The sequence below is a fragment of the Prionailurus viverrinus genome, chromosome D4 (assembly GCF_022837055.1).
Source record: "Prionailurus viverrinus isolate Anna chromosome D4, UM_Priviv_1.0, whole genome shotgun sequence".
Classification (NCBI taxonomy): domain Eukaryota; kingdom Metazoa; phylum Chordata; class Mammalia; order Carnivora; family Felidae; genus Prionailurus; species Prionailurus viverrinus.
Genome location: NC_062573.1, coordinates 32,348,668 through 32,368,098, shown reverse-complemented (window position 1 = coordinate 32,368,098; position 19,431 = coordinate 32,348,668). Strand labels below are relative to the sequence as shown.

General features: G+C 40.0%; 1 protein-coding gene across 4 annotated transcripts in view; it reads left to right on the top strand.

Moving 5' to 3' along the window:
- The window catches only part of NFX1 (nuclear transcription factor, X-box binding 1), a 76,286-nt gene that overhangs the window by 15,060 nt on the left and 41,795 nt on the right, over window positions 1–19,431 (top strand). For all 4 annotated transcript variants that reach the window (XR_007146254.1, XR_007146255.1, XM_047829665.1 and 1 more), the window contains exons 3-7: window positions 2,145–2,303; window positions 4,714–4,791; window positions 9,560–9,665; window positions 12,986–13,057; window positions 14,751–14,890. Coding sequence is in view for 2 of the 4 variants with exons in the window: in XM_047829665.1 (XP_047685621.1) it covers window positions 2,145–2,303; window positions 4,714–4,791; window positions 9,560–9,665; window positions 12,986–13,057; window positions 14,751–14,890 (555 nt within the window). In the remaining 2 variants the exon portion in view is untranslated. The remainder of the gene's footprint in view (window positions 1–2,144; window positions 2,304–4,713; window positions 4,792–9,559; window positions 9,666–12,985; window positions 13,058–14,750; window positions 14,891–19,431) is intronic.

Here is a 19,431-nt window from a genome sequence, read left to right as displayed (position 1 = left end):
GCTGGGTCAGTTAAGCTTCTGACTTCAGCTCAGGTCATGATCTTGCAGTTCATGAGTTCAAGCCCTGCATCGGGCTGACAGCTCAAAGCGTGGAGCCTGCTTCGCATTCTGTGTCTCCCTCTCTTTCTCTGCCCCTCCCCCTGGCTGGTGCTCGCTCGCTCTCTCTCTCTCTCTCTCTCTCTCTCAAAAAAATAAATATTAAAAAATTTAAAAAAAAAATTTAAAAAAGAACAGATTCAGACCTAGTAGTAAGGACAAAGGGAGACTCCCTGTTGTTAACTTCTGGAACTTGGCAAACTTGCACTGACCTGAGCCAAAATCAAAAGTTGGATGCTTAACCAACTGAGCCATCCAGGCACCCCTGTGTCCTTTACTTCTCTCTCAGTTCTGCTCTGGAATAGTCAATAGGCATTTTCTACAAAAAGTATCTCCAATGTAATTCTTACAAACTATTCCTCTGCCCCAGTCAGGCTCTTGTATATAGATGACTCAAATATAATCTCACTTTCTAATGAGCTCTTACTTAACTTACCCTTAAGAATCTTCCACACATACTGTGCTAACTGGTAGAAAATATAATTAACTTTGTTATTCACAGATGTTACCTATGCAGGATAGGCTATTCCTGCTTTTAAGAAAGTCTGGTTCCTCAGTTTTTATAATATAATTAAGTTTTATGTTAATGTTTATATGTTATTTAAAGCAAGTAGATTCTCCTTTATCAGCTACATAAAATCTTTATTCCAGACTTTCCTGACAGCAAAAGAACTATCCCAGAAACTTTACTGAAACTTTTAAGGGAAAGAAGTTGTAGAACAGAGTAGGTGATACTCATTTATTTCTTCATCCATTCATTTAATAAATATTTACTGAGCACCTGCTAAAGGCCAGGCACTGGAAATACAACAGTGAGCAAGGCCCTGACCCTGCCTCACAGACCTTAAACTCCCCATGTTCTATGTTTCTTTTGACGTTAAATCGGACAAAGTAATCTGAGGAGAGCTAAAATTATGGAGTGATTAAAATGCAAATTTGTGGAGTGCCTGGTGGCTCAGTCAGTTGAGTGTCAGACTCTTGGTTTCAGCTCAGGTCATGATCCCAGGGTTGTGGGACTAAGCCCCACGTTGGGCTCTGCGCTGAGCATGGAACCTGCTTGGGATTCTCTCTCTCTCCCTCTCTCCCTCCCCTCCTTGTGCACTTTATGCATAAAGTGCTTTAGCACAGCACTTGGCATGGTGCATTCAAGGTTAGTTATTTTATTCTTATAACCTATTTGGACCTGATAACAAATAAAATAGTGTTACGAAGTAAATGCTAAAAATATGGACTGAAAAAGAAATTCTCTCTCTCTTTCTCTCTCTCTCTCTCTCTCTCTCTCTCTCTCTCTTTCACACACACACACACACACACACACACACACACACACACACCCCTCTCCAAGAGCACCTGACTATACTTGGGATCTAGAAAGGCTTTGCTGAGATCGTGTTTAAGGAAAAGTCTGGAAGTGGGTGATGGTATTAAGGAAAACATGTAGGAGGATTCCATGATACTGGTCTCTCTCAGCAGATGTTGGGCTTCTGAAGCCAAGTTCTGTGTCTCCTTTAGTCTAGTAACCCTACCATAGGGTTGTGGTAAACACCAATAATACTTTTGTTGAGTAGATCAACTGAAGACTTTCATGGCAACTGCTAGAAGAGATGTTACCACCCTGGGTTCTTGGAACCTATGCAGGCTTAGGTTTCTTTCAGCTGACCACTGCACCTTCATGAGCCCCTTCCTAGCCCGAATCCATGGATCTGGTTCAGATTCAGAGGAGGCAAGGTAAGGTGCTGCAATGCATTGGCTTCTTAAACTGTGTCATGAGGGGCATTTGGATTCTCCATCGGTTCCTGAGCAGTTTCTTGGGAATGTTTCCTCAGTTTTGGGAATCCCCACCTGAATGTCTACTTCCTAAGTCTTCTCCCTCAGTATATTCCTATTCTTTCTTGGCCCCAAACACTGAACAACCACCTTACTCAGAATCAGACAAGATACTTAAAACCTCTCTGGATTCTTCTCTCAAATGCCTTTCTCATCCTTGGTTGACTAAAGTAAGGAATGTTTTTCTATGTTTGAATTAATTTGTTTGGTTTTTTAAACAGGTTCTCTAATTGAACAGCTAACTACAGAAAAATATGAGTGTATGGTATGCTGTGAATTGGTTCGCGTCACAGCGCCAGTGTGGAGTTGTCAGAGCTGTTATCATGTGTTTCATTTGAATTGCATAAAGAAATGGGCAAGGTCTCCAGCCTCTCAAGCAGGTCAGTCATTTCTCTCTTCTGAATATTCTCACTTATTTGATATATTCAGGTTTAAAACTTAGCCTTTTTTTTTTTTTTTAAGGTTTTATTTTTAAATTTTTTTTTTTTTTTCAACATTTATTTATTTTTGGGACAGAGAGAGACAGAGCATGAACGGGGGAGGGGCAGAGAGAGAGGGAGACACAGAATCGGAAACAGGCTCCAGGCTCTGAGCCATCAGCCCAGAGCCTGACGCGGGGCTCGAACTCACGGGCCGCGAGATCGTGACCTGGCTGAAGTCGGACGCTTAACCGACTGCGCCACCCAGGCGCCCCTAAGGTTTTATTTTTAAGTACATCCAATATGGGGCTCGAACTTACAGCCTCACGATCAAGAGTCACATGCTCCACCGACTGAGCCAGCCAGGTGACCCTTTAACCTAGCTATTTAATTCCTCTTGAATATTTTATCTGCTATGTTGCCTTGAACATGTTTCAGATGACCAGTATTAAGCTATAGATCTTAAATGGCTAAGGAGTGCTTGCCTGGCTCAGTCGGTAGAGCATGCAACTCTTGATCCTGGGGTCATGAGTTCAAGCCCAATGTTGGGTGGAGAGCTTACTTAAAAAATAAAAATAAAATTTTAAAAAAGGAAAGACATTTTTAAAACCAGCTAACATAACAATATTAAAATATATTTGGAATAGAACAAAATCAGTCACATTAACTGAAAACTTATCCAAGTAGCAACTATAGAAAACATTTCCTGTATAGTTTGCTTTAGAAAATTTATAGAAAGCAGTTGTTGGGTTTTGTTTTCTTTTGTTTTGTTTTGTTTTGTTTTGTTTTGTTTTGTTTTGGAAGCAGTGGTTTAGTTTACCCCTAGGGTGTTAAAGTTGCATTATCTTTAGCAGATCTTCTCCATAGTATTTTGTGGGTTTTTCCCAAAGTATACTGCTATTTGTGGATAGTGTAAATGTGTTAATAACATGTTTTCTGATTTGTGACTCTTCTATAATTTAAGACATCTCGAGGTACCTGGCTGGCTCAGTCAGTAGACCATACAGCTCTTGATTGCAGGGGTTGTGGGTTCAAGCCCCATGTGGTATATAGAGATTACTTAAAAATAAAATCTAATAAAAAAAAAAAAGATATCTGGGTTTTCCTGCATGTACTCAAATATTTTATCTTTTTTCTCAAGCCAAGATTTAGATAATGTTTACCTTAATACTAAAAGTAATACTTTTAGTATTACTAAAAGTAGTATTACTTTTACTACTTTTAGTATTACTAAAAGTATTGCTTAAAAAAGGGTGGGGTGTCTGGGTGGCTCAGTCAGTTAAGTGTCTGACTTCAGCTTAGGTCATGATCTTGTGGTTCGTGAGTTCAAGCCCACATCAGGCTCTATGCTGACGGCTCGGAGCCTGGAGCCTGCTTTGGATTTTGTGTCTCCCATTCTCTCTGCCCCTCCCCTGTTCACGCTCTGTCTCTCTCTCTTTCATAAATAAATAAATAGATAGATAGATAGATAGATAGATAAATAAAAATTTTTTAAAGTTAAAAAAAAATAGTGCTACATTTCTACCACATAATGAAATGATAATTATGTGAAATGATACAGGTATTAGGTAATGCTATGATGGTAATCATATTATAGTATATAAATGTAGCAAATCAACATGTTGTATATCTTAAACAGGGCTATATGTGGGGCGCCTGGGTGGCTCAGTCAGTTAAGCGGCCAACTTCGGCTCAGGTCATGATCTCACGGTCTGTGAGTTCGAGCCCCGTGTCAGGCTCTGTGCTGACAGCTCAGAGCCTGGAGCCTGTTTCGGATTCTGTGTCTCCCTCTCTCTGACCCTCCCCCGTTCATGCTGTCTCTCTCTGTCTCAAAAATAAATAAACGTTAAAAAAAAAAATTAAAAAAAAACAAAACAGGGCTATATGTCAATTATATCTCAATTGACATTAAAAAAAATGGATACCCATTTGATTACCGTATCTAAAGTCCTTATAAATATAAGCCCAAATGCAGTATTTAAGCAAAGCATTCAGTATTTTGATTTTGTTTCTTTTTAATATTTATTCATTTTTGAGAGAGAGAGCATGAGCTGGGGGGGGGGGCGGGAGGGGGGGACGGGATGGGGGGGCGGAGACAGAGGATCCGAAGCTGGCTCCATGCTGAGAGTAGCAAGCCCAATGCGGGGCTCGAATTCACAAGCTATGAGATCACAGGACCTGAGCTGAAGTCGGACTCTTAACTGACTGAGCCACCCAGACACCCTGATTTTGTTTCTTAAATGCCTCATTTGATAACATGAAACAACTACTGTTGCTTCAATATTATGACTTCCTTTAGATTTAAATTTTTAAAAATTACATGTGCTTTTGTAAGGAAGTTTTTTTGGTTTCCTCTTATTTTTCTTAACAGATGGCCAGAGTGGTTGGAGGTGCCCTGCCTGTCAGAATGTTTCTGCACATGTTCCTAATACTTACACCTGTTTCTGTGGTGAGTTTTTTTGCTTTCACTTGAGTCTCTTCCATTTCATGTATTATAACTCATTTTCCAGCCCAGAAGAAGTGAGGTACCAGATATGTTTTAGAAGTTACTAATACTCATAAGACTTCAAAGTTACAGGAGTCTACACACATCATCTGCATGTAGTCTATCACACAGCTGGAGTCCCACCCAGGCCTTTGTACTCTTGGCAGGCCGTTCTGGACATGGGCCTTCTCATAGTACCCACCAGGCACATACTACTTCTGAGCTGTAGTGCTAGTCTCCTTGATCTTAGCTTTAGACCAGAGCTGACCAGATGGTAGAGGCAGGTATAGACATGGACTCCCTTAACTGTTACAGCTTTGATATTCTAGATTTGAGCCCTATGAGAAAAGAGTAGTATTGAAATGTATTTTATTTTAATCCAAGAAATCAGTCATTGGGGTCTTTATAGTAAAGCAAGATTTTCTATAAACCAGCATTACAAACTCTATTCTCCCTCTTTGTGGAATACTTCTTCCTGTTTTTGAATAACTCAATTTCCCTATGTGTTAGTAAAAACTTCCTGCAATCCAAAAGCCGTTCCTATTGCTAGTCTATTTTCTGCATGTCTTTTTTTTGTTATTTTTTTTCTTCCCTCCCTGTCTTTTAATGGCTGACCTTCATCTGGTTATTGATTTTGCAAATTTTGCTTCTTAACCATCTGTCTCCTTTCTTGAACCATTGCATTTTTGCTTCTTTCCTCGTCACCTTGCTGAAACTATTCAGAAGTCATCAGTAACCCCTTCCTGACCAAATCCAGGGCTGATTTAGAAGTTCTTAACCTTTTTGGTAGCACAACAACCTTTATTTTGACCATTCCTTTTTTTGAAATAACTAGTACTTCCTATTTATTTCTGTATACTTTAATTTGTTGGTATTTCTTTTTTCCCATTATTTAAATAGCAGCTTTCACAAAGAGTTGGCCATTGACTATCAGCTCTTCAACTTCTAGACTAAATCTCTTGGTGAACTCACCTATATAGAATGTTCTTCTTCATATTTTCTTTAAATCCTTGTCACTGACTCCTTATCCATTCAAGTTCTGACCACATTCTCTTCCAAAGGAGGCCTCGCTTTCTTATGCCTTCTTCACTTTGGCCACTCTTTTATTTGGAATCTGCTGGTCTGGTATGTTTTATTGCCAAAATTTGAACCTTAAGAGATAATAAAATAATATTTGTTGAAGGAATGAATATTTTGGAATGTACTATTGGAAAGGCAATGTGAGAAATGCCTGGCTGGCTCAGTCAGTAGAGCATGCAACTCTTGATCTCAGGGTCATGAGTTCAAGCCCCATGTTGGCCATGGAGCCTACTTAAAATAAAAATTAAAAAAAAAAAGAAAGAAAGGCAACATGAAACTGGAAATGAGACATCCATGTAAAACTGTGCAAATAGGACCAATACCAAGGCTTAATTACCTTATTTTGAAGGATTAAAAAAAATTTTTTTTAAGTTTACCTTAGATAAACAGAGACAGAGCACGAGTTGGGGCGGGGCAGAGAAAGAGGGAGACAGAGAATCCGAAGCAGGCTCCAGGCTCTGAGCAGTTGGCACAGAGCCCAACGTGGGGCTCGAATTCATGAACTGTGAGATCATGACCTGAGCCAAAAACCAGAGGCTTAACAACCTACTGAGCCACCCAGGCACTCCTAAAGGAATTTTAAACATAACGCACCACAGTGGAATGAAAAATCTTTACCTTCACCGACAAAGTAGCTATGAGACCCTAAGAAGGTAGAAGAATGTGGGGTGGAGGTCAGGATGATCTGAGCAAGGTAAAATGGTGTGGGAATACAAATAATGGCCTTATTTTACCTAATGACTTTGCCTCACTTAGTTCTTTCAGGAGACCATTAACATACTTTATTGAGCACTTATTAATGCAGCAAGCACTATGAAGAAACAGAGGGGACTAAAACTGTTTATTAACTTCCCAGAGCTTACAGTCTAAGAGCTAAGACACAATTAACTTTATGTTCTATAAGTCCAAGGTGCTGTGGGAGATCTTTGGCGTGAATTATGATGTTGGGCTATATGATTAAGGGAATCCTTAAAAAGGAGATAGAATTCAACTGGGCTTGAAAATATGTAAAATTTTCGTAGAAGAAAAGATTTGTTGAAGAGAATAGCTTAAGCAGAAGTTTAAAAATAAGACTTTTTTTCAGAAGGGAGAGTCATTGGTTATGGAGCAGGATCTGTGAAGGCAGAGATGTGGGAAATGACTAGAAAGGTCAGGGCTGACTCCTTGATGTCAGGCTTACATGTAAGGATTTCATTTTTCAGGCTGTGGGAAGCCACCAAGGGCATCAGTGTGATTCTTTATGAAGATTAGTCTGGTGGGAGTGAATAGAGAATTTGGGAGCCTAAACATTTTGGGGACTTGTAAGAACCCAGATGAAGAATAATAAGTCTACAGTGGGTGTTAGAGTGGAGCAGAAAGGAGGATTTCAAAGTAAACAGGAATTAATAGCAATAGGAAAGGAAATGGGAATGGGAAAAGCAATGGGAAAGGGAAGAACCCAAATGTGGCTCTGAAGTATCATTTTGGAAATGATGATACCAAGGACAGAAAAGGGGAGGTCAAGAGAACCAGTACTGATGGGACAGTGAGTTCAGTTTAGAAATGTTGAGTTGGAGGAGTGAACAACACATCCAGTGAGAGGTGTCCAACAAGGAGTTAAGAATATTTAAGGGGCACCTGGGTGGCTGTCAGTTAAGTGGCTGACTTCGGCTCAGGTCATGATCTCATGGTGTGTGAGTTCGAGGCCCACATCGGGTTCTGTGTTGATAGCTCAGAGCCTGGAGCCTGTTTTGGATTCTGTCTCTCTCTGTCTCTGCCCCTGCCCTGCTTGCACTCTGTCTCACTCAAAAATAAATGAACATTTTTTAAAAATTAAAAAAATATATATTTAAAGAGAGATCAGGACTCGGGGATGATAGTTGCATTTGAGAGTAGTAGAGACCCTAGTGGATGAAAGGGTAAGGGGTAAAAAGTGTCTAATGCAGAACCCTGGCAGGAAGAAGAAAAATAAGACATCATTTAGAGTCAGGGAAAAGAGGTTGAGCCATTGAAAGATGGTAGGGGAAAACCAGGCCACTGTATTGGAGCAAAAAAGTACAGAGGCAGGGAAGCTTTTCTAATAGTCTGAAGGTGAGGTTCTGGCTAACAGAGAGGCAAGAGTAGAAGTAGCAGGGGAGATGAGGTGAGGCACACTATGTACAGAAATTGAGAAGATTAAGTAGAATGTGGAAAGTGGGACTCCTGGGTGGCTCAGTCGGTTAAGCGTCCGACTTCGGCTCAGGTCATGATCTCATGACTGACGAGTTTGAGCCCCGTGTCGGGCTCTGTGCTGACAGCTCAGAGCCTGGAGCCTGCTTCAGATTCTGTGTCTCCCTCTCTCTCTGCTTCTCCCCCACTTGCACTCTGCAGCTCTCTCTTTCTCAAAAATAAACATTAAAAAAAAGAATATGGATGGGGCGCCTGGGTGGCTCAGTCGGTTAGGCGTCCGACTTCGGCTCAGGTCACGATCTTGCGGTCCGTGAGTTCGAGCCCCGCGTCGGGCTCTGGGCTGACTGCTCAGAGCCTGGAGCCTGTTTCAGATTCTGTGTCTCCCTCTCTCTCTGACCCTCCCCCGTTCATGCTCTGTCTCTCTCTGTCTCAAAAATAAATAAACCTTAAAAAAAAAAAATTAAAAAAAAAAAAAAGAATATGGAAAGAAAAAGAGGAGTCAGGGATGACTCTAGTTTTTGAGTTTGACTCCAATGGTGATGATATCACTGATAGAAATAGGGAACACAGAAAGGGGTTTAAGAGGGAAGATGCTAACTTTGGTTGTAAATGTAGACAGTTTGGGGTGACTGTGACACCCCAAGCAGAGATGTTTGGCAGATGGTTGGACAGGGATGGCTGGAACTGAGGATTTAGGACAATGCAGAAAATACAGATTTGGGGGAAAGAAAAGAAGAAAGTGTAGTATTGGGAATCATGGGCCTTTAGGTGTATTGAACCTCTCAACATGAATATTTCTGAAAGAAACAAGATAGAAAAGCAGAGGCCAAAGACTGGGAACAGGCCATCAATTTAGGGTGTAAATTGCCCAAGTAAGGATGAGTTCCTCAAGGGCATGGAGGAGTCCTGTGCCTCAGTTTTACTCTTCCTGCGTCTGTGCAAAGTTCATGAAAGATATTTACTAAAGATTTGCAAAGTGACACTAATTATAAATTATTGCCCTTTTATGCCTACCTCATAGCTTTAGAATTGGCAATTTCCTACTGTACAGGGAATTTATGTCCTTTCTATCTCTTCCTGCTCCTTCCCCATCTGCCACCCCATTGTTCTCATCCCTTATTTCTTCTTTCTGATCCTTACAGCAGATATTCCCATATACATTCAAGGGCCCATTTACAAAAAATAGATCTGGTAGTGTTTTTTTAATTTTAGATTAAATGTGTCCATTAGTCAAAGTGGCATTTTCAGAAGTAAAAGTGACTTTTTATTTCTCTTTTTTATTTCTCTTTTCCTAAATCTTTTAGGATTTATCATACTTAGTGAAGGTTTTGATGATTAGCATTATAGTCATTTTTTAAATTTTAGGATGTGGGATCATGTGTTTGTCAGACTAATGGAAACCATACTGAAGTTTCATGCTGTCTAGCTATATTGTACTGTTTCATTAAACTCTAGGATGCAGTTGAAGTTTATACTATTGACTCTCTGATCTGATATGTTTTAGGCAAGGTAAAGAATCCGGAATGGAGCAGAAATGAAATTCCACATAGTTGTGGTGAGGTTTGTAGAAAGAAACAGCCCGGCCAGGACTGTCCACATTCCTGTAACCTGTAAGTTGGAACACGAGACCTCTGGGGGTAGATACACTTTGCTTGTGGCTCTGACTCTATGTATCTGGTGGTTACCATGTAACAGGGTGGAGTGAAGGGCAATATGGTACCATTTGCTAAGCACTTACACTGTGCCAGGCACTCTGCAAGAGTTAACTCATCAAATCCTTATAACAGTCCAGTGATGTATAGATATTTATCATCTCCATTTTACTGATGAGGCTCAGCAAGGCCAAGCATCTTGTCCAAGGTCATAGTGCTAAGACATGGTGGAGCTGGGATTTCCAAAGCCAGTGCTCCTACCACTACATTATACTGCTGGCTTCTAAGAAGAAATATTCCCCCATGATATCCAGGTCCAGAAGAGTATATAGGACAAACTTCTGTCTGTAGAGTCCTGTTGCACAGTGTTTTTAGGATGTGAATCCCTTCTGTACAATAAGTAGCCAACTTGACAATATATCCAGTCAGCTTCTTAGTAATAAGAGGAATAGGAGTGCTTGGGTGGCTCAGTTGGTTAAGCATCCGACTCTTGATTTCGGCTCGGGTCATGGTCTCACAGTTTGTGAGACAGAGCCCCATGTCAGCCTCTGCTGACAGTCCAGAGCCTGCTTGGGATTCTCTCCTTCTCCCTCTCTGTCCGCCCCTCCCACCCTCATGTGTGCTCTCTTTCTCTCTTTCAAAATAAATAAATATTTTTTAAAATGTTTTTAATAAGTAAATAATAAGAGGAATACCTAATACTAACAGTTGATCAGTTACAAGTGACAAAATTCTACAGCTTTAACTTAAGACAAATTTTTAATTCCTGGGTTCAAGTCACTCAACAGTTGTATGACCTTGGATAAGTTACTTCTTTAAGCTTCATTTTCTGCATCTGTAAAATAGTAATGATATGAGCAACAACACTTATAGATGTCTATGAATATTAATTCAATGCATCTAAGAGGCTTGGTACAGAGTCTGGCACATGGTAAATGGTCAAGTAATGGTAACTTGCTTTTATTACCCAAATCTAAGAGTAAAACAGACATCAAACTATTATCTTGGTACTTCTGCTACTTGGAGCAGGGGTAAATGTTGGGCCAGAGGCATTGTGGTTAAGATGTGGGGGTGATGCTGGGGAATTGTCTGTGGTGGGAGAGCTGTCCAGATGGGGCTACGCAGCTTGGCCTGCTACCTGCCAGGTTGTTGGCCCCTCTTCTTCTTTTACTGCTTCCATAGGTCCTTCCTCAGAACCCAGGGACTCATCTGTTTAAACTCTTCCATCCCTCAGTTGGCATTTTAAGTAAATTCAATAATAATAAGTTAACCCTCTGCATGAACTATCATTCTGAAACCTTTAGCAGAAATGGCCCTGTCATGACTACCAGAAAACATCAAAAGTGATGCAGATCAGGTGGTCAATACCATGGTTGAAGGGAAAGGAGTCCCTAAAACTTGCTCTTTTGTGGCTTTGGAAATCTTTCTCTTGACAGCTGTCCTGTTCCTCCTGTCAGGCCCCTAGAGGTTGCCAAATCCTATTCCCTGACAGCACCTTCCTTTCAAAAGAAAACATTGAGTTTCTCTCATTTATATGTATCAGGACTCAGAAGCCACAGTTGGCCCCTTTGTGTCTCTATTTTGGGTTGTTTCATAGATTATAAAATTCTCTGGAGGAGTTATTCTCAACCCTCTTTACACATTAGAGTCATTAAGGAGCATTTTAAAACACCAGTGCCCTGTCTCTACCTTGTAGCAATTGAATCAGTCTTTGAGGGGGTGGGTCTTTCTCTATGATTCTAATAAAGAGCCAGTGTTGTGAACCACTGCTCTAAAGGTTATAAAAATCTGGGATTGGGGGCGCCTGGGTGGCTCATTTGGTTAGGTGTTTGACTCTTGATTTTGGCTTAGGTCATGATCTCGTGGTTTGTGGGATCGAGCCCCAAGTCAGGCTCTGCACTGGCTGTGTGGATCCTGCTTGGGGGATTCTCTGTCTCTGTCTCTCTCTATCCCTCCCCTGCTGTCTCTCTCAAAAATGAATGAACTTTAACACACACACACACACACACACACACACACACACACACACACACACCTGGGATTGAGTCTAGGTCTGAGGGATATTTGAAATAACCTGGAGTCATCCACACCTGACCAATGTATCTTGTCAGTTTAAAGTTATTTAAATGTGCAGCCATGAAAATCATTTCACCTGACAGGGTTGCAGCATATCATGTGAAATATAACTGTTGAATGATAATAGTCATCTTTAAAGAAATGCTTAAACTTAAGTCTCATGTGGATTCTGTCTGTTGAAATGGGTCACCCTAGAAAATTAGGCACTTGTTCCTGGATTGTTTTTAGTGTTTAAAACTTATTTAAGAATTATCAGAGTGGGTGTAGGAGTCATATTAAAAAATCCAGCCAGGCCACTGTATAGGCACACCTGGTTTTTTATACCAAATTCTTTTACCGACTTGATTTATTAAACTTGGTTGTAATTGGCCTATAATTCCCAAAGGATTGTGATTTGCCATCACATAGAATGACCCCCACAAACGTTTCCAAAGAAGTTCCCAAAATATTTTTTAAATGGTTGTATTTCTAAATTAGTGTGTAAGTTACCGGGGTATCTCTTTTGAAGAGAATAGTATCTATTTGAATATATAAATTCCATTTTCTAATTTTTTTGGTTTCTTTATATCATCACTCCTAGAAGAAGCATTCTGTTCAGAAGTCTAATTCTGACCTATCGCATATCTCTAATTCCAGTTCTTTCCATGAATCCCTTTTTTCCTTTGTTCTCTCTTTGCATTACTTACCAGCATGCCTTCCCTCATGTCAGCCTTCTTTTCACCGATCCCATTGTTAGCCCATCACCTGATTATATACTAGCTGATATGTCTGTACTTCTCATGGACCTACTGGATTTATGCTTTATTGCTTCACTCAGGTTCTGATCTTCTAAGAGATTCCATCTCCCATTCTGCCATTCATCTGAGTGGCAAGCTATTTTTATTCCTAAACATCTCACTAAGTGGGCTAAGACAATCTATGGACATGTCATCTTTGTCAGACCCAAATAAAACCAGTATTTTGACTTGGGCTCTATTTTTCTGGTTAAATATTCTAAGATGATAATGCCATCAGTTCCTTCTATATGAAAACATTGTTGGTATCTTTGTTTAAATAGTTTAATCAACTTTAGACAAAGGCTAAAACATTTTGTAGTAGGTTTATTTGTTGCCACCACATTCACAATAAGACCCAGTAGGGGCAGCTTTGTTCAGGTTTGGATACATGAGTATGATTTATTCATCTAAGCCCTTCTCTTTTAGTCTCTGCCATCCAGGACCTTGCCCACCCTGCCCTGCCTTTATGACTAAAACATGTGAATGTGGACGGACAAGGTAAAGTTAGAACTGTACTCTAAAGACTTCAGTTTCTACATTGATGATTTATCTGTGAATTTCTAAATTAAGAATTAGTAGGTACATATAAATAAGTGATAAGCGCAAATAGTACTTTTTTGTAAAAAGTAGTTTGTTCTGCTGGCCCAATCCTGTTTTGCAGTCTTATAAGTGATTAAGAAGTTATATGCATGGTGAGATTGCCCATTTCAGGTGAAATGCCGAGGTGACAAGGACTTTTTTCTTAACCTCTCTAGTGTGTGAAAGAACCAGGATTGAACCCAGGCTTGTTAAGGTTCAGGACACAGGGGCTATTTACCTGTACCTAGCATAATATCTGACATCTAGGAGGTTTTCAGTGAATATTGTTGAATGAAAGAATAAGTGACCCCAGAGCCCACCCTCTTTTCATTATAATAACAAGTTCTCCATCATCAGGGCAAGGATCAGTGGTAGTTATGGAAGGTCTCTGAGGCCCAGTAAGACCCTGAAATGATTTCTGAACCACAAGACAAAATGGGATTGAGCCAATTTTCAGTGAATCTCATTTGTTTAGCATTTACTGAACTTAAAAGGATAGTAATGCAGCCTGAGAGTCACATGCAAGAGCTCTGGGTCAGAAAGACCAGGTCAGATCTAGGCTCTGCCACTAATTGGTTATTGACATGGGCAAGTTGCTTAAGCCTCATTTTTCTTATAAAATAGAAATAATAGTGTTCACTTCCAGGAGTTTTATTAGACATGATGCTGAGCCCTGAAACTGATTATTTGTGTATATAACAGTGAGTTTTTAAAACAAAGTAGGGGACAGAATACAACTCTTTTTGTTGGGGCGCCAGGGTGGCTCAGTTGGTTAAGTATCCGATTCTTGGTTTGGCTCAGGTCATGATCTCATGGTTCATGGGATTGAGCCCTGTGTTGAGCTCTGTGCTGTCAGCACAGAGCCTGCTTGGGATTCTCTCTCTCCCTCTTTCTGCCCCTCTCTCACTCACTCTCTTTCTCTCTCTCAAAATAAATAACTTAAACTCCTTGCAGGAGAGTAGACTCCAAGCTCTAAACCATTACCCTGCAAGAGACCTGAAGACAGTTGTCTAAAAGCACTGATCTCATATCCTTCTCTAGCCAATAAGTCAGCAAAATTAAGGTGCTTATTAGAACAAAGCCAGAATGATTTTCCCATCTGAAATCAAAGTCATATACAGTATGTCCTTAAGTATTATAACTGCATAAAATGCCAGAGTACTGGGTTCCAGGAGAATACCATTGTACTTCCAATCTGAGTATGTACATTATAACTACCCCACCCACCCTGCAACTTTCCTACCTCCATCTGTAAGACATTGTAGGAGCTCCAGGCTCTTCCCCTCCTGCCTGGGAGGGGGAGTTCCCCTACCTCGTGGGAACTCAGAAGAAATCCACAGAGAGGAACTTCACTTCACTGGTCAGAATATAGGGGAGAGAGAAAGGCAGGGTGGGAAATAAGGAGAACAAAGCAGGAGAAAAGAAAGAGTGGAGAAGAGGAGAGTGATTAAGGAAATAAAGACTGGAGGAGGGAAACAGAAGAGTGGGAAAATGGGGCCAAGAGAAAGGTTTCATAGTTTTGGGGAGGAAGTTTGTGCTTCGTTGTTTAGCTATCCAACAGGAACTTGTCCAGTGTTGACTAATTCTGCCTTTACATCTGTTTTCTTTCCAGGCACACAGTTCGCTGTGGTCAGGCTGTTTCAGTCCACTGTTCCAATCCATGTGAGAATCTTTTGAATTGTGGTCAGCACCATTGTGCTGAGCTATGTCATGGGGGTCAGTGCCAGCCTTGTCGGATCATATTGAACCAGGGTAAGTGGTGGGCACACCAACTAGCAATACTTGTGTACTTTTCTAGAACCTTATTTATAGTTGTGTTGATGACATGGATTGATTCACACCTATAGTCACAAGGCCTCTAGTGTTGTACCTTGGGTAGGAAGAATTGGAGATAAATTAATGCTTAAATGGTTTTCTTTTTTTTTTAATTTTTTTTTTTCAACGTTTTTATTTATTTTTGGGACAGAGAGAGACAGAGCATGAACGGGGGAGGGGCAGAGAGAGAGGGAGACACAGAATCAGAAACAGGCTCCAGGCTCTGAGCCATCAGCCCAGAGCCTGACGCGGGGCTCGAACTCACAGACCGCGAGATCGTGACCTGGCTGAAGTCGGACGCTTAACCGACTGCGCCACCCAGGCGCCCCAATGCTTAAATGGTTTTCATTAGTTTAGTTACACAATACCACTATAGGTCATTGTCCTGTAGAATTTGAACAGTAGATTTTATTTTTTTTTTTTTTTTAATTTTTTTTTTTTCAACATTTATTTTTTTGGGGACAGAGAGAGACAGAGCATGAACGGGGGAGGGGCAGAGAGAGAGGGAGACACAGAATCGGAAACAGGCTCCAGGCTCTGAGCCATCAGCCCAGAGCCTGACGCGGGGCTCGAATTCACGGACCGCGAGATCGTGACCTGGCTGAAGTCGGACGCTTAACCGACTGCGCCACCCAGGCGCCCCTGAACAGTAGATTTTAAAATGCTGTTTAAAAATAACTACTTGGGAAATTAAAAAAATAAAAAAATAAAAAGTAACTGTAAAGGATCTAGAAAGGCCAAAAAAAATCTTGAAAAGAATGAACTTGAAAGGATTAAACTATCTGATTTCAAGACATCTAAAGTTCCAGTAATCGTGACATTGAGTTGTTGCTGTTAAAGGTAGACTACTAGATGCATGGAAGAGACTAAAGTCCAGAAACAGACCCACATATATACAGTTAGTTGATTTTCAACCACAATGTTAAGTTAATTCAATGGGAAAAGAAGTCTTTTTACAGATGTTGCTAGAACAACTGGATGTATACATAAGAAAAAACCAAAACCTCAACCCCTAATTTACTCTTTTCACAAAATTAATTCTACATGGGTCACAGACTTAAATGTAAAACCCAGAAACATAAAGCTTCCAGAATAAACTATAAGAGAATATTTTCATGACTTTGGGGTTAGGTAAAGATTTCTTGGACAGAACAACCAAAATACCATAAAAGAAAAAAATTGATACATTGAACTTTATCAAAATTAAAAGCTTCTCTTCATCAGAAGATACCATTAAGAAAATGAATAAATCAATTGCATATTGTATCCAGAAATTTTGAAGTACTCTTACAAAGTAATTAAAGATGAACAATGGGGCGCCTGGGTGGCTCAGTGGTTAAGCGTCCGACTTCGGCTCAGGTCATGATCTCACGGTCCGTGAATTCAAGCCCTGCATCGGGCTCTGTGCTGACAGCTCAGAGCCTGGAGCCTGTTTCAGATTCTGTGTCTCCCTCTCTCTCTCTGCCCATCCCCTATTCATGCTCTGTCCCTCTCTGTCTCAAAAATAAATAAACGTTAAAAAAAAAAGTAAAAAAAAAAGTACCTATAAAAAAGATGAACAACTTAAACAATGAGCAAAAGACTTGAACAGATACTTCGTAAAAGAAAACCTATAAATAGCCAACAAACACACAAAAGGTGCTTAACACCTTTAAATACTAAGGAAATGTAAGTTAAAACCACAATAAGTAATATAGTATAACCACTTTAGAAAACAGTCTGGCATTTTCTTAAAAGGTTAAATGTAGAATTTTATCATATGACCCAGTAATTCCATTCCTGGGCACATATGCAAAAGAGATGGAAATATATGTCCACAAAAAAACTTGTAAATGCATGTGGATAGCAGTACTAGTCATCGTAGTCAAAATGTGGAAGCAATTCAAATGACTGTCACTTGAGGAATGGATAAACAAATGTGGTATGACCATACATTGGATTATTACTCATCCATGAAAAGAATGTAGTATCAATACATGCTATGAAGTAGATGAACCTCCCAAACACTACGCTAAGGGAAAGAAACAAGTCACAAAGAAACACATACTGTGTGATTCCCATGTTTTTACAATAGTTCCTGATCTGCAGGGATCCCAGCCTACAGTGTATTGATGCCCTATAGAGTTTTATTTTATTAAATTTTACCTTGGTGTGATGCTGTTGATCTGTGTTGGCACCTAAAATAAGTAACAGCCCTATGAAATGTTTTGTGCTGTGTACTGTAAGAATTTCATGTAAGGAACTGTGCCATGTAATACTCAATTTCTGTTTATGGGTCCTCCTGGGAGAAATTCCTGTCTGGCTTTAGTTCCAAGACTGGTTGTTTTTCCTCAAAGACTATTGATCTTTTTATCTTAGAAGCCTCGTATGATTGACCTAATGTTTGTCTTTATAGTGTATTTCTTTTTAAGCTATGATTTTTTTCTATGTCTCTACCATTGTTCCACTTTTCACATCTTTAATTTTATGTTCTTTTGTTATATTTCATATATTCTTACGTGTTGCCTCAAATCCATTTTGAGATAAGGCAGGAGTTAAGTATATGCTGGCAGTTTGGTCTTAACAATATAGATTGTGGTGTGAGAGTCCCTTTGATGTGGACCATTTATAGTTCTTAATTCATATTGTGCTTTTACTCACCTATTCAACCAGATCTTTTTTGTACAAATTTGTATGGATTCCCATCTCTGCCTTTGTGTTGCTGTGTAGTTGATTTTTCAAACACAGTGGAAGGCTTTTTGTTTGTCCACAGTAAATATCTAGGGGACTGTTATGGCCATGAGTACAGTTTGTTTCTCTTCTCTATTTGTAATTCTCCTAGGATCCCTTTCAGCCTTATCTAGAGATTTAATAAGCATTCCTTCTGGGGTTTCATTCATGTGTTGATAAAAATGCTGAATAGGCTAAAGCTGGCAGCAGAGACCTTCCAGACTCCTCTGGTTCCATATTCTTTAGCCAGCAGTGACACCATCCAAGTCTTCTGTCACCAGCTCTTATTGCTGTCTCTTGTGCCTAAGCATAGTGGGGCTTTTTAGTATTGTACTCCTATTATTCCCTAATTGATCAGGGGCTCCATTTTGGCTTTTTTGGTTTTTAATTTTTTTGGTTTTTATTTTATATTTGAGAGAGAGAGACAGAGACACAGAGCGAGCAGGGAAGGTGCAGAGAGACAGAGACAGAATCTGAAGCAGGCTCCAGGCTCCAAGCTGTTAGCACAGAGCGCAATGTGGGGCTCGAACTCATGAGTAGTGAGATCATGACCTGAGCCAAAGTTGGATGCTAACTGACTGAGCCACCCAGGCGCCCCTCCATTTTGTTTTTATTGTCACAGTTTTCTGACCTTTGATTCTTTTGTGGTTTTATTTTATATATTTTTTTAATTTTTTTTTAACGTTTATTTATTTTTGAGACAGAGAGAGACAGAGCATGAACGGGGAAGGGTCAGAGAGAGGGAGACACAGAATCCGAAACAGGCTCCAGGCTCTGAGCTGTCAGCACAGAGCCCGACGCGGGGCTCGAACTCACAGACCGCGAGATCATGACCTGAGCCGAAGTCGACCGCTTAACCAACTGAGCCACCCAGGCGCCCCTCTTTTGTGGTTTTAATTGAATTATAACATACAGTGTCATATTAGTTTCACATACTCATTAGTTTCAACATACTCATTTGACTCAGTGTTCTCCACAATAAGTGCAGTCACTGTCACCATGTAATGTTATTATAGTATTATTGACTGTATTCTCTGTGCTGTACTTTTCATCTCTTTGACTGTAACTGACAGTTTGTACCTCTTAATCCCCTTCATCTATTTCATCCATCCCTCACTCACCTCCCTGTGGCAACTGTCAGTTTGTTCTCTGTATTTAAGAGTCTTGGGGTTTCTTTGTTTGCTTGTTTATTCGTTTGTTCTTTAGATTCACATATAAGTGAAATCATATGGTATTTGTCCTTCTCTGTTAGACTTATTTCACTTAGCACAATACCCTAGAGAGGTCCATCTATATAGTTGTAAATGGCAATGTCTCATTCTTTTTTATGATTAAGTAATATGCCATTGTATATATATATATATATCACATCTTTATCCATTCATCTATCGATGGATTCTTGGGTTGTTTCCATATCTTGGCTATTGCAAATAATGCTGCAACAAGCATAAGGTGCATGTATCTTCTCGAATTAGTGTTTTTGTTTTCTTTGGGTAAATACTTAGTTGTGGAATTGCTGGATCATGGTATTTATGTTTTTAATTTTTTGAGGAACCTCCATACTGTTTTCCACAGTGGTTGCACCAATTTCTATTTCTACCTGCATTGCACAAGGGTTCCTCTTTCTCTACATCCTCCTCAATGTTTGTTATTTCTTTAAAAAAAAATTTTTTTAATGCTTACTTACTTTTGAGAGCAAGAGAGAATGAGCACAAGCAGGGGAGGGGCAGAGAGAGAGGGAGATGCAGAATCTGAAGCAGGCCCCAGGC